General features: G+C 40.4%; 1 protein-coding gene and 1 pseudogene across 2 annotated transcripts in view; one reads left to right on the top strand and one right to left on the bottom strand.

Annotated features, from left to right (window-relative positions):
• LOC121464640 overlaps nt 1-23,448 on the bottom strand; it is a 267,159-nt pseudogene that overhangs the window by 179,785 nt on the left and 63,926 nt on the right.
• LOC121464906 (cytochrome P450 3A11-like) overlaps nt 11,322-23,448 on the top strand; it is a 138,465-nt gene continuing 126,338 nt past the window's right edge. For both annotated transcript variants that reach the window (XR_005976582.1, XM_041678012.1), the window contains exons 1-3: nt 11,322-11,501; nt 12,472-12,565; nt 14,740-14,792. Coding sequence is in view for 1 of the 2 variants with exons in the window: in XM_041678012.1 (XP_041533946.1) it covers nt 11,431-11,501; nt 12,472-12,565; nt 14,740-14,792 (218 nt within the window). In the remaining variant the exon portion in view is untranslated. The remainder of the gene's footprint in view (nt 11,502-12,471; nt 12,566-14,739; nt 14,793-23,448) is intronic.

Genomic DNA, 23,448 nt, shown 5'->3' with positions numbered 1-23,448 from the left:
ATTTTCCCCCTCCTCCCATCCTTCTCCCATTCCCCCCACTCCTCTCCCCCCCCCTCCAGTCCAAAGAGCAGTCAGGGTTCCCTGCCCTGTGGTAAGTCCTAGGTCCTCCCCCCTCCGTGCATTTCTAGGAAGGTGAACATCCAAACTGGCTAGGCTCCCACAAAGCCAGCACATTAAGTAGGATCAAAACCCCATGCCATTGTCCTTGGCTTCTCATCAGCCCTCATTGTTTGCCTTGTTCAGAGAGTCCAGTTTTATCCCATGCTTTTTCAGTCACAGTCCAGCTGGCCTTGGTGAGCTCCCAATAGATCAGCTCCACTGTCTCAGTGGGTGGGTGCACCCCTCGTGGTCCCGACTTCTTTGCTCATGTTCTCCCTCCTTCTGCTCCTCATTGGGACCTTGGGAGCTCAGTCCAGTGCTCCAGTGTGGGTCTCTGTCTCTATCTCCATCCATCACCAGATGAAGGTTCTATGATGATATGCAAGATATTCGTCAGTATTGCTCTAGGATAGGGTCATTTCAGGTTCCCTATCCTCAGCTGTCCAAGGAACTAACTGGGGACCTCTGCTTGGGCACCTGGGAGCCACTCTAGGTTCAAGTCTCTTGCCAACCCTAAGGTGGCTCCCTTAACTAAGTAAGAATTGTACTTCCGTGCTCCCCTTTCCAACCTTCCTTTATCCCAGTCCTCCTGTTTCCCCAAGTTCCCCCCATCCTCCCCTTCTCCCTTTTCTCCCCATCTCCCACCCCACCCCCAAGATCCCAATTTTCTCCCCGGCAATTTTGTCTACTTCCCATAGCCAAGAGGACAACTATATGTTTTTCCTTTGGTTCACCTTCTTACTTAGCTTCTTTAGGATCACCAATTATAGACTCCGTGACCCTTATTTATGGCTAAAAACCAATTATGAGTGAGTACATCCCATATTCATCTTTTGGGGTCTGGGTTACCTCACTCAGGATAGTGTTTTATATTTCCATCCATTTGCATGCAAAATTCGAGAGGTCATTGTTTTTTTACCACAGCATAGTACTCTAATGTGTAGATATTCCACACTTTCTCCATCCATTCTTCCACTGAAGGGCATCTAGGTTGTTTCCAGGTTCTCGCTATTACAAATAATACTGCTATGAACATAGTTACATATGATAGTGTACATAAGCGACCCCCAAACTCCACCAAAGAACTTTGACATCTGATAAACACCTTTAGTAATGTGGCAGGATACAAGATCAACTCCAAAAAATCAGTCGCTCTCTTATACACAAAGGATATGGAAGCAGAGAGGGAAATCAGAGAAGCTTCACCTTTCATGATAGCCACAAACAGCATAAAATATCTTGGGGTAACTCTAACCAAGGAAGTGAAAGATCTATTTGACAAGAACTTTAAGGCATTGAAGAAAGAAACTGAGGAGTAAACCATAAAATGGAAGGACCTCCCTTGCTCTTGGATTGGGAGGATCAACATAGTAAAAATGGCAATTCTACCAAAGGCAATTTATAGATTCATTGCAATCCCCATCATGGTCCCATCAAAATTCTTCACAGATCTTGAGAGGACAATAAACAACTGTATATGGAAAAACAAAAAACCCAGGATAGCCAAAACAATCCTATACAATGAAGGATCTTCTGGAGGCATTACCATCACTGACTTCAAACTCTATTACAGAGCTACAGTGATGAAAACAGTGTGGTACTGGCATAAAAACAGAGAAGTTGACCAATGGAATCGTATAGAAGACCCGAATTTTAACCCACAAACCTATAAACACCTCATTTTTGCTAAAGAAGCCAAAAGTATACAATGGAAGAAAGAAAGCATCTTCAACAAATGGTGCTGGCATAACTGGATGTCCACCTGTAGAAGAATGAAAATAGACCCATATCTATCACCATGCACAAAACTTAAGTCCAAATGGATTAAAGACCTCACTACCAGTCAGAACACATTGAATCTGATAGAAGAGAAAGTGGGAAGTACCCTACACCAGATGGGCACAGGAGATCGCTTCCTATGTGTAACCCCAACAGCACAGACATTAAGGGAAACATTGAATAAATGGGACCTACTAAAACTGAGAAGCTTCTGTAAAGCAAAGGACACTGTCACCAAGACAAAAAGGCAACCTACTGACTGGGAGAAGATCTTCACCAACCCTGCAACAGACAAAGGTCTGATCTCCAAAATATATAGAGAACTCAGGAAACTAGACTTTAAAATGCTAATTAACCCAATTAAAAAATGGGGCACTGAACTGAACAGAGAATTCTCAGCAGAGGAAGTTCAAATGGCCAAAAGACACTTAAGGTCATGCTCAACCTCCTTAGTGATCAGGGAAATGCAAATCAAAACAACTTTGAGATATCATCCGACACCTGTCAGAATGGCTAAAATAAAAAACTCCAATGATAGCCTTTGCTGGAGAGGCTGTGGAGGAAGGGGTACGCTCATCCATTGCTGGTGGGAATGCAATCTTGTGCAACCACTTTGGAAATCTGTGTTTCGGTTTCTCAGGAAATTCGGGATCAACCTACCTTTGGATCCAGCAATACCACTCCTTGGAATATACCCAAGAGATGTCCTATCATATGACAAGAGCATTTGTTCAACAATGTATGCTCTTAATTGTGGTCCATCTCTCCATTCCCTTTCAGTATTTTAAATACGAAAAAAATCATGAAAATGGTAAGCAACTCCCACATATACATATCTAGACTTAAAAATTCCATTTGTTATTTCTAATTATGATGCCTTTGGGAACTGTTGTAGAGTGTTTTGTATTGTGCAGGATATTCAAATGAAGAGAGTCACTTAAGAGATTAATTTTAAGTTCCTTGACAGCAGGGAGGACAGTTTCTGTGAACTTAACCTTGGCTCCCTGTTCAGTAACATATTTACCATTATACACAAAGGTTGTATTTGGAGTACAACAAGTTCTCATTCCAAAGCCACTTTGATCTATTTAAAATATTCTCTGTAAGAAAACATCACATCCCTACCCAGTCCTTATTGTGTACTCTTTGCAGTTCCCAATAAATCCAGGAACCCAATATGCCGGGATAGTCTTGTGACTAAAGTAATGTCAACAACTCTAGAAAACATAAAAAAATCACCTTTCTCTATTATAATTTTCTAAGGTCTAAACACCTTGAACAAACAACTAAAACATTTGGTCATTACCCTACATACAGTGAGAAACAACTTTTCATTCTCATGCTTATCTAATGCTTTCCCTAAATACAATGACTACCAGATTTCCAATACATCTCCCCCTTTGTTTGAGCTTTTTAACTATGTTGAAGATTATGCAGTCACACAGTAAAGATAGACTTTTCTCTATCATGTTTTCTCACAATCTTATGTAGATAAATCAGAGTACATTTTTTACTAGTCATCTTTTTTAATATTTTTTTATTTTTATTGAGAGCTACATTTTTCTCTGTTCCCCTCCTTGCCTCTCCCATCCCTTTAAACCCTCCCACAAGGTCCTCATGCACCAAATTTACTCAGGAGACCTTGTCATTTCCTACTTCCCATGTAGATTAGATCTATGTATTAATTCTTTGGCTTAGTGATTTGTGGGCTGGTTTCATTTGCTTTATGTTGAAAAACCACTTATGAGTGAGTATGTCTGATAATTGTCTTTCTGTGTCTGAGTTACCTCACTCAAAATGATGATTTCTAGCTCCATCCATTTGCCTGCAAAATTCAAGATGTTGTTGTTTTTTTCTGACATTGTGTAAATGTACCACATTTTCCTTATCCATTCTTTGGTCAAGGGGCATTTCAGGTGTTTCCAGGTTCTGGCTATGACAAACAATGCTCTTGTGAACATAGTTGAACACATGTCCTTGTGGTACGGTCGAGCATCCTTTGGATATATGCCCAAAAGTGGTATTACTGGGCCTTGAGGAAAGATTAAAGGCTTATACCACCTTGACTGACATGGTGGCTCTCTTGGTGCTGGTCTTGTTCACATGTCATCTTACTGTATATCCCCACAGATGAGTCCAAGCCCAGGGCAAGTGAAGACTCAATTTGGACAAACAGAAGAGGCTCGGGTTCTAGAGAGAACCACAAGATAAGACTATAGTACCGGAACTTGATATAGGCTGGGAAGAACCCCTGGAAAAGTCACTGTGGGCAGCAGGCACCATAACCACTTGTTTCCTTGGGCTTACTGTACAGTTGAATGCAAAGTGGATGTAATTTAGGTGAGGTGACTATAGGCTATAATGCCAGAACATGAGAGGCTGAGGAAGAGGACCACAAGTTTGAGAGCAGCCTTGACTACAGAGTGAGTCTTATGCTATTCTGGGTTATCATTCTGGCTTCCTTTCCATTATTATAATAAAGCAATCTGAACAAAAGCATCTTTGGGAAAAAACAACTTTTATTTATGCTTATAGGCTACTGACCATCACTGAAGAAAGTCAGGGCAGGAACTCAAGCAGGAACTTCAGGAGAATCCATAGAGGAATGTTGCTTGCTGGAGGGCTCAGACTCAAACTTAGTTTTCTCATACAGCACAGGATCATCTGTCTGGGGAATGATGCTTCCCAAAACTGGTTGAACTCTATTACGTTAATTAAAATGACAATCTCCCAAGACGTACCCATAGGCCAGTGTGACCTGGACAATATCTTTACTGAGAGTGCTTCCTCGTTTGACTCTAGGCTGTGTCAAATTGAAATTTATAAAGCTGTGGTAGCTTCAGTGTAATTGGCCCCCATAATCTCAAAGGGAAGGGTATCAGAAGATGTGGCCTTGTTGGAGTAGGTGGGATCTTGTTGGAGGAAGTCTGTCACTGTAGAGGTGGGATTTGAAGTCTCAAATATGCTCAAGCCACACCTACTAAGACAGATACTTTCTTGGTGTCTACAAATCGAAACGTAGAAATCTTAGCTCCGTTTCCAGCACTATGACAGCCTGAACACCACCATGTGGCACCATGATGATAAGGGACTAAATCTCTGAAAATGGAAGCCACCACACTTCCATGATTTTCCTTTCTAAGCGTTGCCATGCTCGTGAGGTCTCTGCACAGCAATAGAAACCCCAATTTAGACAGCAATGTTATTGCATAATTATGTTGTATATAAAAAGTGTGGAGGTGGTGATGTGGCTCAGTGGTAAAGACAATTGCTTCCAAACATAGAGACTTGATCTGTCCCTGGGGATCACATGCTGTCAAGAAATAACGCCTCAACATTGTCTTCTGACCTCCACATGCACCATGGCATGACTCTCAAATAAGCAAGTAAATGCAGTTTAAAGAAAATATAACAAGTGATTGGAGTTTTCTGACTTTCTATGGTGGATTATTTCTATGTGCTAATTACCAAGAGAGCCCTTGTCCTAGTTAATAGTCTAGAGCTTTAACGTAAGAACTCAATTCATCCTGGACAAATGACCTTTTGGATACACTCATTTCCCCTGTCCCTTGCTGCCTTGATATTATTTGAGTTCAAGCAGAGTAGGGAGGTAGAACAAATGTTTATTTTTGTTAGTGATTTTTAAACATTGCCTCCTGGAAACTCTGGCATGGCACGGTGGACTTGCGAAATGAAGCCAAACTTTGACAGCAAAAAGCCAACTGAGAGAGTTTCTGTTAAAATGATGGTTTCTGTTAGAAAGTTTCTGGTGGGAGAGGTCCAGAGAAAAAAGCTGGATATGCTAATGGTGAAAGTGTCAAATACTGCATTTGAGTTCAGCTTTTTGACATTGTGTGACAACATTGTCATCTATAAAAGTCATGCCTTCAAACCAAAAATTGAGTTACAAGAAATTGTATTATTTCTCAAACCCCAAACTTACAATGCCTCGAATAAGTTTATGAATTTGGGGGATGAATTCAGGGTTACTCTTGGCTGTGTGTGGCTTGTGGGTTGTGAGTCGACACTGCTGAGAGTGATCATTTCTAAACTGATGTACACATGAGCAACACTAAGTGAACTTAGTGTGATTAAGTCATGAAGTTGAGAGGGGATAGGGTAATTGGAGGACTTGGAGGGAGGAGAGAGTAAGATGGAATTGATCTCAATTCAATACTCATGTATAAAATTCACAAGAAAATAGAAAAAGAATGTTTTTTTATATTTTTAAAGGATATTTTGTTAGGTTGATGAGATATAACAGTTTAATTGTAAACACACATAGTTGTTCACTATTAGATTTATTTACAGAACCGCTGGGAAGACATAACTTTTTATTATTTAATGAATCATTATTAGTGTTTGAATGTGAGAGAGACACAGTGTGTGTGACTGTGTGTATTGAGTGAGCATATGTTCTGTGCACTGGGTGTGCCTGCATGCATGCAAATGTAGGCATGACTATGAGTGTGTGAGAATGTATGTGTTTCTGTGTGTGTGTGTGTGTGTTTGTGTGTGTGTGTGTGTGTAAGAGTCAGAGGACCAGGAAGTCTACTATAAGATAGTGTCTCCTAGAAATGATAGGAAGTAACACCCGTGAAATAACAAAATATTGTTATCTTAACAAGATCTGAACACTGACATCACTAATAGACATGCTAATACAAACAGGGGAATCTCACACGACCTCACCCCTAAATGATGACCTATAGGCAATTAATAACTGCTGAGAGAGGGAGAATTAGTCTTCCCTAGGGATGGGTCTCTTAATTGATTGTCCGGTACAGAGTGGTCAGCCCTGAAACCATGCAAACAAGCCACATTAAATGGACTCAGCATGTTGTTTTTATATATTTAAGCTTATATATGTGAAATCACAATAATTACAAAGAGATCATAATATTGACATGGAGTGAAGGAATGGGAGGAAAGAGAGTAAGGGTGATGATGCATTTTTTTCTTCAAAATTGCAAATAAAAAGATGGAGACTGTGAGCTTTGCAGCCACATGATCTCTTGGATCCTTGTTGCATTAGAGATTAATTACTTAACCTGAGATGAATATTGATCATTTGGACATAGTTTGAGAAATAGATGCTATCAATTAATGTGGGCAAAGTACATAGAACAGTAAACTTTAGATATCATAGTCTGATGTAAGCTTTGTTGGTATAGGGTGCATATGTGTGCATGCACTTGTGGTTGAGTGATCTTCCACACTCTCTACTCCAGTCGATAAAATAATGTAATCTTTAGACCACAAAGCCACAATGGTTGGTAAATTCTGTAAAATCCTTCCTTCTTAGTGCTCCGTCCTACAATCAGGAGCTCTTGGAGCCTGATTGAGTTGGAGGACTTGGGAGATCCTGAGTGATAAATAGGACCAGAGTAATGAAAAAGAACTGGGTGTCAGTAACTTCTCCAGGAAGTATGAAGCCTTAGGCCCATTTCCAGCCATCTGCCCTGCTCATTACAGGACATGACCAGAGTACTTGGAATCTATGCCAACAGTCATCACCTGGTCAGTGTGTTGGACAGGTATATAACCCATGTACATGGTTTTTCTCTACAGGAAAAATAACAGAGTACATGGTTTTGATGTTATTTTAATTTTTTATAATATTTGTCCTTTCTTTGTGTTTCTGACTGTGCCATGGCATGCAGGACGGGGAGGTCAGAAGACATCCTGCAGGAGTTGATACTCTATTCCCACAGGGACAACCTCAGGTCATCAGGATTTGGCAGCAAGCACCTTTACCAGCTAAGCCGTCTCACCCACCCAAAGTTTTACCAATGCTGCCTCAACTTAGTGGATTTGGAATTTTTTTCCCCTGCTAAAGGGGATTGAATCTAGGACATCATGCATGCTACTCATATGCTCTACTGAGCTACATCCCCAGCAGCATTTGTTTGTTTACATCCACAGAATGAAATTATATAGAGAACATGTAGATAAAATAGTGCATGCTAAAATATACATGTAAATATATGTAAAAATACTGTATATACTGCATATAATACTGTATATTTAAAAATCTGGAGTCCCTCTCTACTGATTTCCTTATTAAAGGACCATGTACTTTTTTTTCAACAGGGCTGGGCTCATGGAGATCATTTGAAGAGGCAGAGGAGGGATCATATGAACAAAGGGGTCAGGAGCATGATGGGGAAAACCACAGATAAAGCTGAATTAAGCTAGTGGGAGTTCACAGACTATAGACTGACTGGGAGACCTGCACAGGACTGAACTAGGTATTCTGAATGTGGGTGACAGTTATGTGACTTGATATGTTAAGGGGGAGCTAGCAGTGACACCAGGACCTGTGCCAAGTGCATGAACTGGCTTTTTGGAGCCCATTCCCTTTGGTGGGAAACCTTGCTCAGCCTTGAAACGGGGGGAAGGGGCTTGATCCTGTCAAATCCTAGTATGCCAGACTTTATTGACTCCCCAAGAAAAGCTTTGCCCCACCTGAAGAGAAGATAAATATGGAGAGGGGGAGGCTGGAAGGCAGGAGAAGGAGAAAGTGGAGTTGGTATATAAAAAAAATATTTTTTAAATCAATAATCAATAAACAAAAAACATGCAGATGTGATACTGTATATTAAAATATACAACTATTAAAAATGCTGTATATAATGTTGTTTATTGAAAAACCTGGAGTCTTTGTCTACTGATGTGAGACCCTCATGCCTTATTCTTAAAGGGTTAAGAAGGAATTTCCTACCAGAATGTTTTAAAATCAGAAAGTGCAGACTAACTTTATGTTCCCAGAAAGATAATATCCTTGGAAGTTGAAAAGGAAAACGAAACCCAGCCACGGGGCTGATAAAGATGGCCTGACTCAGAGGCAGGGTGACTTGCTCTGAAAACAAAGACTAAACAGGATAGGAGAGAAAGCAAAGCCCTTACACATGTGCTAACCCCCCACCACCACCCAGAAGGCCTGCTTGTGAATTTTGCCTTTAAAAAAGCAAACCCCAGCACTCGGGAGGCAGAGGCAGGTGGAGTTCGAGGCCAGCCTGGTCTACAAGAGCTAGTTCCAGGACAGGAACCAAAAGCTATGGAGAAACCCTGTCCCGAAAATCAAAAAAAAAAAGGAAACCCCAGAAAGAAACTCTTAACTCCTCTCTACCTCGCTGCGACTGGGTGGTGGAGACAGATTCTGAGATACCTTGCAAGAAAAACCCTGCTTTTTACAGTCTGGTCTTCTGTGGTTTGTGGTGGTCTCTCTGGGGGTCGTAATCTGGGCACAACATTGATATCCTTATTGGAGGGCTATGTGCTTTTTTTAATACAGGACCTATCACTGTAGTCCAGGTTAGCCTCAGACTTGCTAAGTAGCCAAGAATGGTCTTGAACTTCTGATCTTGCTGTCTCTACCTCTGGAGGGCAGGGATTAGAACCACCACCCGGCCATGTTCGCTGGTGTTGTTGATCCAGCCTAGGGTTTTTGAGTACTAGGCAAGAACCCTCTCAACTGAGCTACATCCCCAACACAGAGTCCTGCACTTATTTTTACTTAATAAATTTTGTTGTCTGACAACCTGTATATAATGAATTCTGGATAATTTTCTCCACTCTCACTTATTTCCCTCCCAAGCTTGTCAATCTTACTTCCTCCCTGCAAATCTTTCCCATATTCATGATTTCTTCTGTGTCCTACAAGCTTTAACTAGTGCCATCTGTGTGACCATGGGTTTAGAACTGTCCATTAGAGCCTGTGGACTCACCACTCACCAGTAGGCTAACACACAAATGCTACAATGCCTCCCTCTCACCCAGGACCTGTTAGGTGTCAAAAGTATTATGGATTTGCTGTGGGTCCAGCGGCAGGCCAACAAACAAAGGTGGCTGGTCCCCTGGACATCCCCAGCGGCTGGCTAGCCATGTGGGTGGCATGTGGGCAAGGGGCAGACAGACAGGCATACCATGCAGATGGGTTTCCTGCAAGCTGCTGGGGTCCCAAAAGCGGCCAGTCTCAAGCAGGGAGGTCACAAGAGGCCACGTGGCAGGTCTCCATGTGACTGCGGCAGTTGGGCTAGAGACACAGATAAACAAACCATACAGAGTAAAGTTAGACATTTATTAGGTGGATAATGGAGGGGAAGGAAAAAGGGGAGGGGAGAGAGAGGCTGCCTCTCCAAGAGAGGGGACAGGAAGAAGAGAAAGTGGAGCTCTGAGGCTGCAAGCAGGAAGGGAGTGGACTTGGCTTGTCTCTTAAAGAGACAGAAAAATCATTACAAACAGTCCAGCAGGAAGAGGTAAGGTCTGTCTCATCTCATAATGACCACTAGCATGGAGAAGCAAGTAATGAATTTTGGTATTTTGAAGGAGTAGAAGACTTTGGTTTTGTTGGTGGTTTTTGTTCCCCAAGACAGGGTCTCATGCCCCCCAGGCTGGTCTCAAACTCCTTATGTAGCCTTGAATTTCCTCTTTGAACTTGTGATCCCCCTGCCTCTACTCCCTCAGTTCTGGAATTACAGAAGTGTACCACCAATTACATGGTGCTGGGGATGGAGTCAGGGCTTTGTAACTGCTGAGATGCCACTCTCCCAGCTGATTCTTATCACTACTCCTGGATTTTCTTTTTCTCAAACAAACAAACATTAGTGGTCTCAAATAAAAATAAAAATTTTAAGCAAAACATAAGCTTTAAGCAATTCATCAGAATATGAATACACACATATTCGTACACTGCATGATTTATCCATTCACAGAGTAATGTTCAATGTTTTAAATGTGGTTCTATGTGGTTATACAAGCTACACAGTCAGTGAGTTTTAGAGCATTCTCATCACTCAAAAAAGGGTCCCGTAACATTTACTAGAAACTAATCAAAAACATTTTAACACATAATTGGAACCTGCTCAACCCAGCACCTCTCCCAACTTAAGTTGACAGGTCTGAATGACCACTCTATTACATATTGGGTCACTGCTACTCAGAATATTATCACAACCTAGTAAGGGTGCTGTACGGGAAGACTCTCAGTGCTGGGCTGGAGGGAAGGAGATGCATGTGAAGGAGACATACCTCAGGAGAAGTGGTTTTATTTCTTAGGGGCACAGGTGAGGACAGATTCAAAGAGACTAATTTTTTTTCTAAGTTGAGTTCTGAAAAATAATGAAGTATCTTACAGGGAAGGAGAAAGACATTCTGTAAAGATCTGTACACAGATAGAACAATTTTGACTTTATTTCATGTGTTTTTGACATAAGCCATCCTTGGTGAAAGGGCATGTCATGTCAATAAATTTGCTCGAATTTTTGATTTAAAAAAAATAACCTTTGGTCTTCCTGAAATGTCAACATTGTGTATTGACTACACACAGAATGTTAACTCACAAAAGGTCAAAATAGGCTGTGATGAACTTCATGATCTATCCAGGAGACCAAAGTCCCGGCCATGCATAGACCTGAACCGCATCTTCCCAGAATATAAACACCCCAGGCTGGGCACACTTCAGCACCATTAGTGGAAGAGAAGCCTTGCAAAGGGTATCACACAGCTGGAGGGAGAACACAGAGGGCTCATTGCTGACACCAAGCAACAATGGACCTGACTTCAATTCTCTCCCTGGAAACCTGGGTCCTCCTGGTAATCAGCCTGGTCCTCCTATACCGGTGAGTAACCACCAAAGTTCCTCTTCCACCGTGTCCTCGGGTTGGGGCTGTATTCAGACCTGTATTCTGGTATTGAGTGCAAGGTCAAAAGTGACAAGGAAAGCAGGGTCTGGAGAGATGGCTCAGTGGTTAAGAGCACTGATTGCTCTTCTATTTGACCCAGGCTAGAATCCTGCTATCCACATGTGGCTCACATCATCTGTAACTACTGTTCCAGGAGGCGTAATGCCTTCCAAAGGAACCAGAATACAATTAAGAAACTGATAACAGAAATTAAAATAACTCTTGTAAAAAACTTTGATATTGCATGTATTTATTTAATGGGAATAGAGGAAGCACGTGAGACAAGTGTGTGTGTGTGTGTGTGTGTGTGTGTGTGTGTCTGTGTGTCTGTGTTTGTGTTTCTTACAAGAAAACTTGAGGAGTCTTTTCTTTCCTTTTATGGGGATCCTGTGGGTCAGACTAAGGTTGTCAAACTTGGAAGTCAATCCCTTTACCTGTGCAGTCATCTTGAAGGCCTGAGATGAAATAATTGTGTTCATTTTGAATTTTTATTTATGGCAGAAAGAGGTCTCTAACCAGAGCCTATATGTCGTAGTCAAGCACTCTACCACTGTACTAAAGCCCCAGTGACACTAACTATTAAAGTTCATATTTATGTTATGCAGATCTGCTGGGCACACATACACACTTTCAACTCCCTCTTGCTGAGGTGAGGGGGGTTTTGGATTAGATTTACTCTTGGTATGACCTGAGTGACTTTCAGGTTACACCTAGAGCCACCAGTACTCAGTTGAAGTGTATGCAAACCGTGGGCTTCCATGCACACTGGACCCCTCACACCCCCCCCTAAGCTCTGGGAACTGAAGGGACAGCCATGTTGTTGGTATGTTTCATGATTTGGTTTTGGTCGTGTTTATCTCCTCTCTGATGCATGTGTGGTCACAAGACTTTCTGTTTCTCTCTATAGATACGGGACCCGTAACCATGATGTTTTTAAGAAACAGGGAATTCCTGGACCCAAACCTCTGCCATTTTTAGGAACTCTGATGAATTACTATGAGGTAAGTGTTGATTCCTGATGGACAAAAAATGGTTTAGTTTTGTTAAATGCTCCTGATAGAAAATGATAGTGTGATTTCAGGCCTTCATACTGTGTATTCTCATGATACAAGAGAATGTTCAGTGATTTTTTTAGGGCTCTGTTGCCAACGTAAAACTATCAAATGTGTGTGTGTGTCTGTGTGCGTGTGTGTGTTTATAGTATGTATGCCTGTATTTACATGTGCATGAGTGCCCATATGTGTGCAGGTCCCTATGCATGGATATACGTGTGCATGTAGAAGCCAGAGGTTGGTATTGGGTGTCTTCTTGATTGCTCTTCACTTTATACTTTAAGGCAGGGTCTCTCACAAACCCATTCTCTCTGACTTGACTAGTTTAGCTAGTCAACTTGCTCCAGTGATCCCTTGTCTTGGCCTCCTGCAAGACAACTTTAACCCTGATTTGTCATTTATGCCGATATTGGGGATTCAAACTCTGGCTTCCCACTGAACCATTTCCACAGCCCCCATTGTCAACTTCCCCCATACTTATTAATTTAGGTGTGAGTATGTATGTAACACTGCATGCATTTGTAGGTCAAGGGACAATTTGTGGGAGTCAGTTTTCTCTTTCCACCATCTGAGTCCTAGGGATGAATCTCAGGTTGTCAGTGTTGGTGGCTAATGCCTTCTCATCGGAGCCATCTCATTGGCCCTGATGTCAGATTATTGAGCCTCAGGTTTGTCTTTGGTGAAATGCAAAGATCTCCAACCCATTTAATCTTGATATTCAGGAGCTCAGACTTTGTGAGCAGTAAAAGAAGTTTATTTCTTACGCAGGGCAGGTTCCAGGAAGGCACTTCTGTATTTATTTGAAGAAAATCTCGAGGGGGTTTCCAGCTTCTAGGATATCAACTGTATGAACTAAATAAAATTCTCTTTGTATCCAACTCATGGGCATCATTTTCTCCTTTTGCTGAATATTTCTGAAGCATCAGGTTGTCAGAGACATAAATACACACCTTTGGGGGACAATTCGTGTACTTGGGTTCTCGGTGTAATTATTGAACCCCTGAAACAACTTCTATAGCTCTAGTCTCACCATTTACTCCTCACGACATGGTGGTGGTTCTTGAGTTTAGCGTATTTTGCTTTTGTCTCTTTTGTAAGATCTAAGGTCCAGGTTAGTGACTGTTTCTTTTAGAAAGAAGATTTTTTTTGTATATCCATGTGGGTTTATGCACATAAGTGCAGTACATACAGAGGCCAAAACAGGGCATAGGATTCCCTGGTGCCAGAGAAACAGATGGTTGTGAGGTGTTGGGTGTGAGTTCTGTGAACAGAACTTGTACCCTCGGGAAGAACAGCAAGTGCTCATAACTGCGACGTCACATCTCCAGCCCTAAAGACAGCTTTTCTGTACTGTTTCTGTTTTGTGGTGCTGAGAATGGGATCCAGGGATTTAGACATGCCAGCAAGTGATTTAACATGGACGTGGACCTACCTTCTCTTCCTTTAAAGGCAGCAGCCTGTGAAAGAGTGTGAGCAGCAAGTGTGTAACCTGAGACAGGATGGTGGCTGTCAGTCACCTCACATACTGGACTGCACAATGTACTTTGTATTTTCATTTAAAGATACTGAGGCAAAACCACTGGAAAAAGGAAGATTCAACAAAACAACTGAAGTTAGAAACTTCGGTAATAAGCATGTCATGTGCCACATTTTAGTCTATGTGGATCATTTGTGATGAACCTGCTTTGACACCTGGCCTACGGTCAGTCCACAGCAGACGTTCCCAAGCTCACGTTCAGAGGGCGAGAGGCAAAGCTCACACTACCGTCAGCTCAGATTTTCTTGTAGACGTTCTATGTTTTGATTGCAAATTCTGCAAAACAATTTCATTATTCTTATTAAGATTATTATTATTATTATTAATTATTATTATTATTATGTGTGTATATGCTGCTGTGCACATGTGTATGACTATGGCTGTGCATGCAGAGTCCACAGCAAGGGGTCAGGTGTCCTGCACTGTCACTCCGCCTTCTCCACTGAGTCATCTTTCTGGTGCCACTAAACGTTACTGAAGAACTTTTCTCTGTCAGAAACATGAGATTTGAGGGTTTGGTTCCCTGGCTACAGAAGGGTTGGTACATACAGGACAATAATGAATTTCATGCTATTTTTCATTCCAGGGTATATGGAAATTTGATGCTATGTGCTATAAAAAATATGGAAAAATCTGGGGGTGAGTATTCTGGAAAGTCCCATGGAGTTGACTCTTTTTAGGGGGATGTACTCTACTTGTGCAGGACAACGCCAGCCCAGAATTGTAGTAATGGCCCCACTGTTGTAAAGGTGATGCCATGTGTCATGAAGTACCATGATTCACAGGACTAATTATCTTGAGAACATTGTATATTGTGGCTTTTTGAAAGGCTTTGATGTTCCATGGACTCTGGACTTGCTGTTTTTGTTATTTTGTTTTATTATGTTTTTGAGACAGGGTTCTCTGTATAACAGTCCTGGCTGTCCTGGAAGTAACTCTGTAGACCAAACCGATCTCAAACTCACAGAGATCCACCTGCCTCTGGCTCCTGAGTTCTGGAATTACAGGCATGCACCATCACCATCTGCTGCCAAGACTTTTGATAGAAGTGTATATCTTGTGTACTGTCTTGTTTAACTGACTTTGGAGATTCAATGTATTTAAAAACCAAAATGAGCCGGGCAGTGGTGGCATACGCCTTTAATCCCAGCACTCGGGAGGCAGAGGCAGGCAGATCTCTGTGAGTTCGAGGCCAGCCTGCTCTACAAGGACAAAAAGAATTACAACTTGTCTCAAAGCATCTATTTCATTGACTACCTTGCTATCTATTTTATTTTGCTAAGTCCAAAGTTCTGCAGCATGTTTATGCCACACTTTAATCAATTCAGTAGTCTGAATTACCCCATGAAGGCCTAGACCAGGCATGACAACAGTTACAGTCAATACAATAATTTCCATACCACAGCAACCATCAATCCAATCATCCTATGAGTTCTTCTTAATATTCTTTCAGAGAGTTTCTGGACTGGAATCATCATAGGTGTCTTGCAATGGTGTCAGCCACTCACTGGCATCCAAACCATTGGCCTTGCTCTAAAAATAAAGACCCTCAGAAGTGGCATCTAAATGACATCTCTCTTAAAGTGTGATTAGAGCTTCCAACAATTGTTTGTCCAGGTTTATGTGCTATCCCCATATTGTGTTTGGTTATAATTACACAAATGTTTTATTTTACTGAAAATGTAAGCAGGTGCTTATCTTTAACTTGCATTGATTTTCCCTTTATAGCCATTGTTTCTAATAAAGGAGTAATTACAGAATCAGCCCTTTCAGAACTTAGGCAGATACTCATTGAAATCCTGAGTATGTATCAATAGTATGAAGTATATATTTTATTTTTTACAAATTCTGTTAAGTGAGATATATACATTTTCCAAATTTCATTTCTTTGATTATCCTTAGGATTACTTCTTACAGGTAAAGGTATTGAACTATACCAAAAACAAGTAGGATAATTTTTTATACTTTCTTTAGCTTATAACCAGGTAATATAAATTTTTACTTTAGAACTTTACTAGTAACATAATGTTTTATAAAATTCTGAGGATTATAAAATAATTTCTATTAAGATTTTATCAATTTCTTCATTTCCTTTTGCTTATGGCCCAGTCAATCCAGTATAAAACAATGGGAATGATAAAAAATGGATAATTGCCATCCTAATAGGCAATTGTATGAAAAACAGAGTAAATTTTGAATAATCATGAACAAGTTGAACAGTTGTTATATAAAATACAACTAATCTTGAATATTGAAAATCAGGAATTATATTCAGAGACTGACCCATCAAAATCTAATAAAATCTTTAGAAAAGCATATGATTCTGATTTTTTGACTGAAGCATATAGACTTTGGAACACTTTACTTGTTTCTGCTGTAGAACCAGCATCAGTATAAAATGTAAGAGCCGCAGAAGTAGATTTACTAAATGGGGAAGAATCCATTCAATTCTTTTTGTAAATTGAAGTTATTTACTTTGGGGGTATCTGTTGCTGATTTCACCTAAATAATTGCTACAGGCTCTGTCAGTCATCAAGAATTACCCATCATTGCATTATTTCAACATTTGTATAACATACTGCAATCTCAGCTGGATCCATTTCTGACAATGGATCTTATTCTTCCTTTTATATTTAATTTAGAAACCTCTTCTGTAGAGGATTTTAAATTTTCATTCTGATTATGATATACATTCTAAAATAATATTTTCCCTTGGCATAATGAGTCCGGTAGAGGAATGAGTAGAAGGTAAAATTAATAAAATACAATGCGTGAGATCTAATTGATCTCTGTAGATATCTTGCAATTTCTGTTCTACTTAGGCCAACTCCTTTTCTGCTTCAGTTGTTAAATATCTGGGACTGTTAAAATCTAAGTCACTTTGTAAATTAGAGATAAACTACTTAATTCTGGAGTAAGCAGTCTAATTGTAGGGTACAACCAATTAATATCTCTCAATAAATTTTTCAAACTCATTAGGCATATGTTATTAATCTCTTCAAATCTTGTTTTTGTGGCTAGTTTCTCTGTTTACTTAATTTAAACCTAAATAATTAAGAGAGCTTCCTCTTAGAACTTTCCAGGAGTAATTTCCAATGTCCATTGAGGAAAAAATCTGTGGTACCTCAGTAAACACCTTTTCAAGGATATTGACATCCGAGGTAGCTATTAAGACATTATCCGTACAATGATGCTCTTTTTAAATTAAATCTGAATCTTATAATTTTACCAATAAATACTCACAAGTCAGATTCTTGGGTGAAAACCTGCTAGCTCAAAAAGACAGAGAAGCAACCAGCTGACCATTCACCTCAGCTGCAGTCTCAGAAAGGGAACACTGCTTTCTCTGTCCCAAAACAAAGAGGGCCACCATAATGAAAGTGTCCCCCCCTTACCATTTCCTGTGCATTTATCTGTTGGCCAGACTCACTATAACTCTCCTTGACTACATCCTATCAACTAGCTGTTGGCTCTGACTCTTGACCAAAGGTTGATTTTATTTAATACAATCTCAGGGTTCACACTGTGATCAATGATCCTTCAACAGAATAATAAACAATGGATTAAGGACATTGTTGATGAACTACTTCCAATGGTTTATTTTTATTTTTTTAATTTATTTATTTATTAAAGATTTCTGTCTCTTCCCCGACACCGCCTCCCATTTCCCTTTCCCTCCCCCAATCAAGTCCCCCTCCCTCATCAGTCCAAAGAGCTGTTTAAAAATGGACATAAAGTTGGAATACTTAACATTTCCTAGGGAAGTACTTTCCACTTATACCCTTTTTTGTTTTGTTTTGTTTTTTGTTTTGTTTGTTTTTCAAGACATGGTTTTTTTGTAGCTTTGGAGCCTGTTATGGAACTAGCTCTTGCAGACCAGGCTGGCCTCAAACTCACAGAAATATGCCTGCCTCTGCCTCACAAGTGCTGGGATTAAAGGTGTGCGCCACCACCTCCCTACTCCATTTGTATCAGGCTGGGCATTATTATAAGTAGGAACTGTAAAAGCATATTTTTTCTTTATCTAGTTGCTGCAAAGGAATAGCAAAAAACATCAGTCTTTTAAATTAACAACTATTCTAACCCAAGCTTTAGGCAATTAAGAAAATAATGGAATTCTAGACTATAAAGGACCCATAGGTTGAATTACTTGGTTTACAGCTTTTTAAATAAGTCATCACCACAATTTTTAAGATTTATTTTATTACAAATAGAGGAGAATGACAAGTATTTGTAGTTTTTTTCATGTGTTTAACATCTGACTGTTTGTCCTAGTTGCTCAAGTGCCTGGAATTGGTTTTAATTAAGGGCCACTGCTCCACCCATGTAGGCTTATTAGTGAACGATTTTAAAGGCAGAGCAGTTGGGAATCCAGCATTGGCCCCAATCAAAATTTGTGTAGACAGTTTCTGCCTTGTCTTGTTTCTGTACAATCTAAATAGGCTATGTTTTTATTGACATTTTTTTCAATATGAATTTTAGAAATTTATCTCATGTCTAACATCATTCATGAGTGGGTGCTGAAATTGTAGGAATATTAATTTCGGCTGTGTAACTCAGAGTGGGTACAATCAGTTTGAGGAATATGTGTAACTTGTATATGAACATATTCTTTGTCCTTTTTACAAAGTCATGTATAAAAGCATTTTTAAAAATTCTCTATCTGATTATAAGAGTTAACTTAATGCAATAACCATGGATTATTTTTTATAAATCTTAAAAAGATGATCCTTTATTTAGATCCCAAGAAACATGTTAAATTGGACTGACAATTATTAACAGGGTAGGACAATTTACCTGCATTTTATTTAGTGGAAAAATAGTTTTTGTAGGCTCTTTTTCAGTAAGATATTATTTCCATGAGCTTCACCTCCACAGCCATATTAGTTAAGAAACTAAAAAGCTGCTCTGCTTCAGGTACGACATTTTATAGAATTTAACAAAGAATGTCTTGAAAGCAATGTAAAGAGCAGAATCAAATACACACTAGTGATAACTAGACAAGATTATACCCAGTAATATAGCTGAAAATTATAAATTTTTCTTTAAGTCATTTACTATAAAAACTGAACATTCATTTAAGCATTAATCAGATAATCAAGAGAAGAGAACAGCCTCTATATAATGAATAATTAATGCATCTGGAAATTTAAACAGCATTGACTTAGTACTTCATGCCATGATTACAACTGTTTTCTGTACTACAAGTTAAGCTGGTTCAATTGTTTTCTCCCCTGAATGGATACTTGATAATGAGTTATTTCCACTATCAGAAGAAAAAACATTTCCCATGAAGGAACATTTCATATTGAGTTATTCCCTCTCTGAGGGAAAAACAAAAAAAAAATTTTAAACTAAAATTAAACAAGAAAATTCTAAGTTCTGAGCCAACTGTGCTAGCTCAGGCTGCAGCAGCAGAGCCCACCCATCATTCTCTGGAATTCAGATGTTGTCTCTCTGCACTTCCTGGCCCTTGCAGAAAGCACTGACAGGCATCACCCAGCCAGAGAACTCTGGGTTCCAGCAGATCTGAATTCTTTTTTGTATTGGATATGGCCTTTGCCCTTCCTCTATCCACAGGAAAGAGGATTTTCTCTCCCTTCAATATTCATCTCTTAAGCCTTCTTATTTGTAGGCCTTGATTATATACTTTCCCTTCTTCTATAGGGAAAAGCCTTTTAATTAAACACTACCCTTTTTTACTGGGAAAATTTCTTTTCAAGTTTCTTCTCCTTTCCTTTTTTCTCCTGGGAAGTTTTCTCCTTTAATTTCTCTTATTCTTTGTCTCTGGAGTTTGTCTATTTGCATCTTTAATTTTTGCATCTGTGCACCTAGTGTTTCAATCTTTTGAATCTCTAAGATTGTGTCATCTAAAGAAGGAAGACAAGAGGAATCTCTGTTATTTTTATTTTTTCTTTTCTCTTTATAATTTAATTTTTAAAAAATCATTTTACACTCCAACCCCAGTTCCCCATCAATTTCCTTCTCCCACCTCCCAAGATCCCCCCATCTGAGCCTCCATTCACCCCTCAGAGGAGATAAGACCTCCCTTAGGGAGTCAACAAAATCTGGGATACCAGGTTGAGACAGGACCAAGTCCCTCGCCCCTGAGTCTTCCTGGGAAAGATAATCCACCATTGGTAATGGGATCTAAAAAACCAGATCATAAACACAGGATAAGTTCTGGTCCCACTGCTAGGGTAACCCCAAACAGAGCAAGCCACATAACTGTCACCCACTTTCAGATGGCCTAGTTTGGTCCCATGAAGGTTCCCCAAATGTCAGTCGAGAGTCAGTGAACTACTGCTAGCACAAGTTGGCTGTCTCCGTGGTTTTCCCCATGATGATCTTGACCATTCTTGCTCATATGATCTCTCCTCCCTCTTTCAACTGAACTCCAGGAAATCAGCCCAGTGCTTAGCTGTGGATCACTGCATCTTTTTCCATCAGTTACTGGATGTAGATTTTATGATGGGTCTTAGGGAGATCACTCATCTTCTTACAGGGCAAGGCCAGTTCAGGCATCCTCTCCACTATTGCTAAGAGTCTTAGCTGGGGTCATCCTTGTGTATTCCTAGGAGTTTCCCTAGCAACAGGCTTTTCTCTAAACCCATATTGACTCCCTCTATCACAATACTCTTTCATTGCTCTCCTTCTCTGTCCCTCCCCCAACTTGGCTATCTCAATCCCTCATGTCCCTATCCTCAATCCCTCCCTTATATCCCCTCTCAGTTCACCAATTAGATCTTCACTTTTCTCCTTCCTGGTGTCCTACACGTGTGTCCCTCTTAGAATCCTCCTTTTAACCTAGCTTCTCTGGGCTGAGGAATGTAACTTATTTATCCTTTGCTTTATGTCTAATATCCCCTTCTAAGTGACTACATATCATGTTTCTCTTTCTGTGTCTGTGTTAACTAACTCAGGACACTTTTTTCTAGTTCATCTATATGTCTGCAAATTTCAAAATATCAGTTTTTTACTGCTGAGTAGTTCTTCACTGTGTAAATGTACCACATTTTCTTTATCCACTCTTCAGTTGAGGGGCCACTAGGATGTTTCCAGGTTCTGGCTATTATAAATAATGCTGCTATGAACATAGTGGAGCAAATACCCTTATGGTATGATTGTGCATCCATTGGGTATATGACTAAGGGTGGTATGGTAAGGTCTTTTTTTTTATTGCGAAAAGAAGAAAAAAAACATAAACAAAAAACAAGTTTCCACCTCTTCCCAGTCTCCCATTTCCCTTCCCCTCCTCCCACCCTTCTCCCCCTCCTCCCACCCTTCTCCCCCTCCTCCCACCCTTCTCCCCCTCCCCCCACTCCTTTCCCCCTCCCTCTCCAGTCCACAGAGCAGTCCGGGTTCCCTGCCCTGTGTTAAGTCCTAGGTCCTCTCCGTCCATATCTAGGAAGGTGAACATCCAAACTGGCTAGGCTCCCACAAAGCCAGCACATTAAGTAGGATCAAAACCCCCTGCCATTGTCCTTGGTGTCTCATCAGCCCTCTTTGTTCGCCATGTTCAGAGAGTCCGGTTTTATCCCATGCTTTTTCGGTCACAGTCCAGCTGGCCTTGGTGAGCTCCCCATAGATCAGCTCCTCTGTCTCAGTGGGTGGATGTACGCCTCGTGGTCCCGAATTCTTTGCTCATGTTCTCCCTCCTTCTGCTCCTCCTTGGGACCTTGGGAGCTCAGTCCAGTGCTCATGTGTGGGTCACTGTCTCGATCTGTATCCATCCCCAGATGAAGATTCTATGATGATATGCAAGATATTTGTCAGTATTGCTCTAGGATAGGGTCATTTCAGGTTCCCAATCCTCTTGGTAAGGTCTTAAGGTAGGTTGATTCTGAATTTTCTGAGAAACTGCCATACTGATTTCAAAAGTGGCTGCATGAGTTTGCATTCCCACCAGCAATGGATGAGTTTCCACTTACATCCTCTCCAGTATAAGCTGTCAACGGTATTTGTGATCTTAGCTATTCTGACAGGGATAAGATGGTATCTCAGAGTTGTTTTGATTTGCATTTTTGTGATGACTAAGGATGTTAAAAAAAATCCTTAAGTGTCTTTCAGTCATTTTAGATTCTTCTGTTGGGAATGTTATCTTTAGATCCATACACCAGTATTCAATTAGATTACTTAGTATTTTGATATCTAGTTTCTTGAGTTCTTTATAAATTTTGGAAATCAGTCCTCTGTCCAATGTGGGGTTGGTGAAGATCTTTTCCCATTTTATAGGCTACCATTTTGTCTTTTTGGCCATGTCCTTTGCCATACAGAAGCTTCTCAGTTTCAAAAGGTCCCATTTATTAATTGTTACTTTCAGTGTCTCATCTCCATTACTTTGACCCTCCTCACTTTCTTCTTTCTCTGAAACAACATTCCTGTCTTCCTGTAAGGAAACATTCTCCTCTGCTGACTGACAATTGCTAGCCTGCATGTTTTCCTTTTTACTTTCCTGTTCAAATTCAAATGGACATTTCTGTGATTCCTCACTCTGCGGTGGATGCAGAGCATTTGAGATCAAATTACATAAAGAGCAAAACTTGACTCCTCTCTAGGATGTATAGGCTCCTCTCTCACATGAGCTCATTAGGTTCTCAACACTGGCTTCCATACCCCAAGTTTTCATTGAAGGGAGTTGCATGAAACCAATAACAATGTCTGGTAACTATTACCGACAGTTCTGTAAGCTGTTTTTCTCTCACATTCACTCCATTTCCTTTTAACAAACACTAAGTGACCAGCATATTGCTGCTCCTGAGATGGTGAAATCCCCAAGTCCTGATCCTATCCTGAAGAACTGCCTGCTCTGAGAATCCTCTATCACCAGTCCTGGAGTATCGAGACCTCTCTCAGCTCTGAACCCATGACACTGGACACCACATGTCTGGTGCTTCCTGCTGTGTGGGATGTTCAAAGGAAAGAAATTCCACAATTTAATTTTAGGCTCACTCGCAACAGGGAGGAACAGCTATTGTGAACTAAACCTCAAATCTCAGTTCAGAAATGTATTTATTGATTCTACACAAAGTTGTGTTTGGGGTATAACAAGATCCTCATGCCAAATCTGCTTTGATCAATTCTACATGTTCTCTGAAAGAAATAATCACACCCCTGCAGATCAAGTCCCTGTTGTGCATTGTTGCAGTAGCCAGTAATTCAAGCCCTCCAAGCATGCCTGGATAGTACTGTGACCGAAGACATGCAATGGATGGAAATTCCATAGAGAAAACAACTATAAGTCATAGAAAACAATCACTGTTCCCTACTATGATTTCCTCAAGGTCTTGGAGCC

Source organism: Microtus oregoni, unplaced genomic scaffold, assembly GCF_018167655.1.
Source record: "Microtus oregoni isolate MIOR12 unplaced genomic scaffold, Mior012 000029F_ref0000214, whole genome shotgun sequence".
NCBI lineage: Eukaryota > Metazoa > Chordata > Mammalia > Rodentia > Cricetidae > Microtus > Microtus oregoni.
This window is presented reverse-complemented; position numbering and strand designations above follow the sequence as displayed.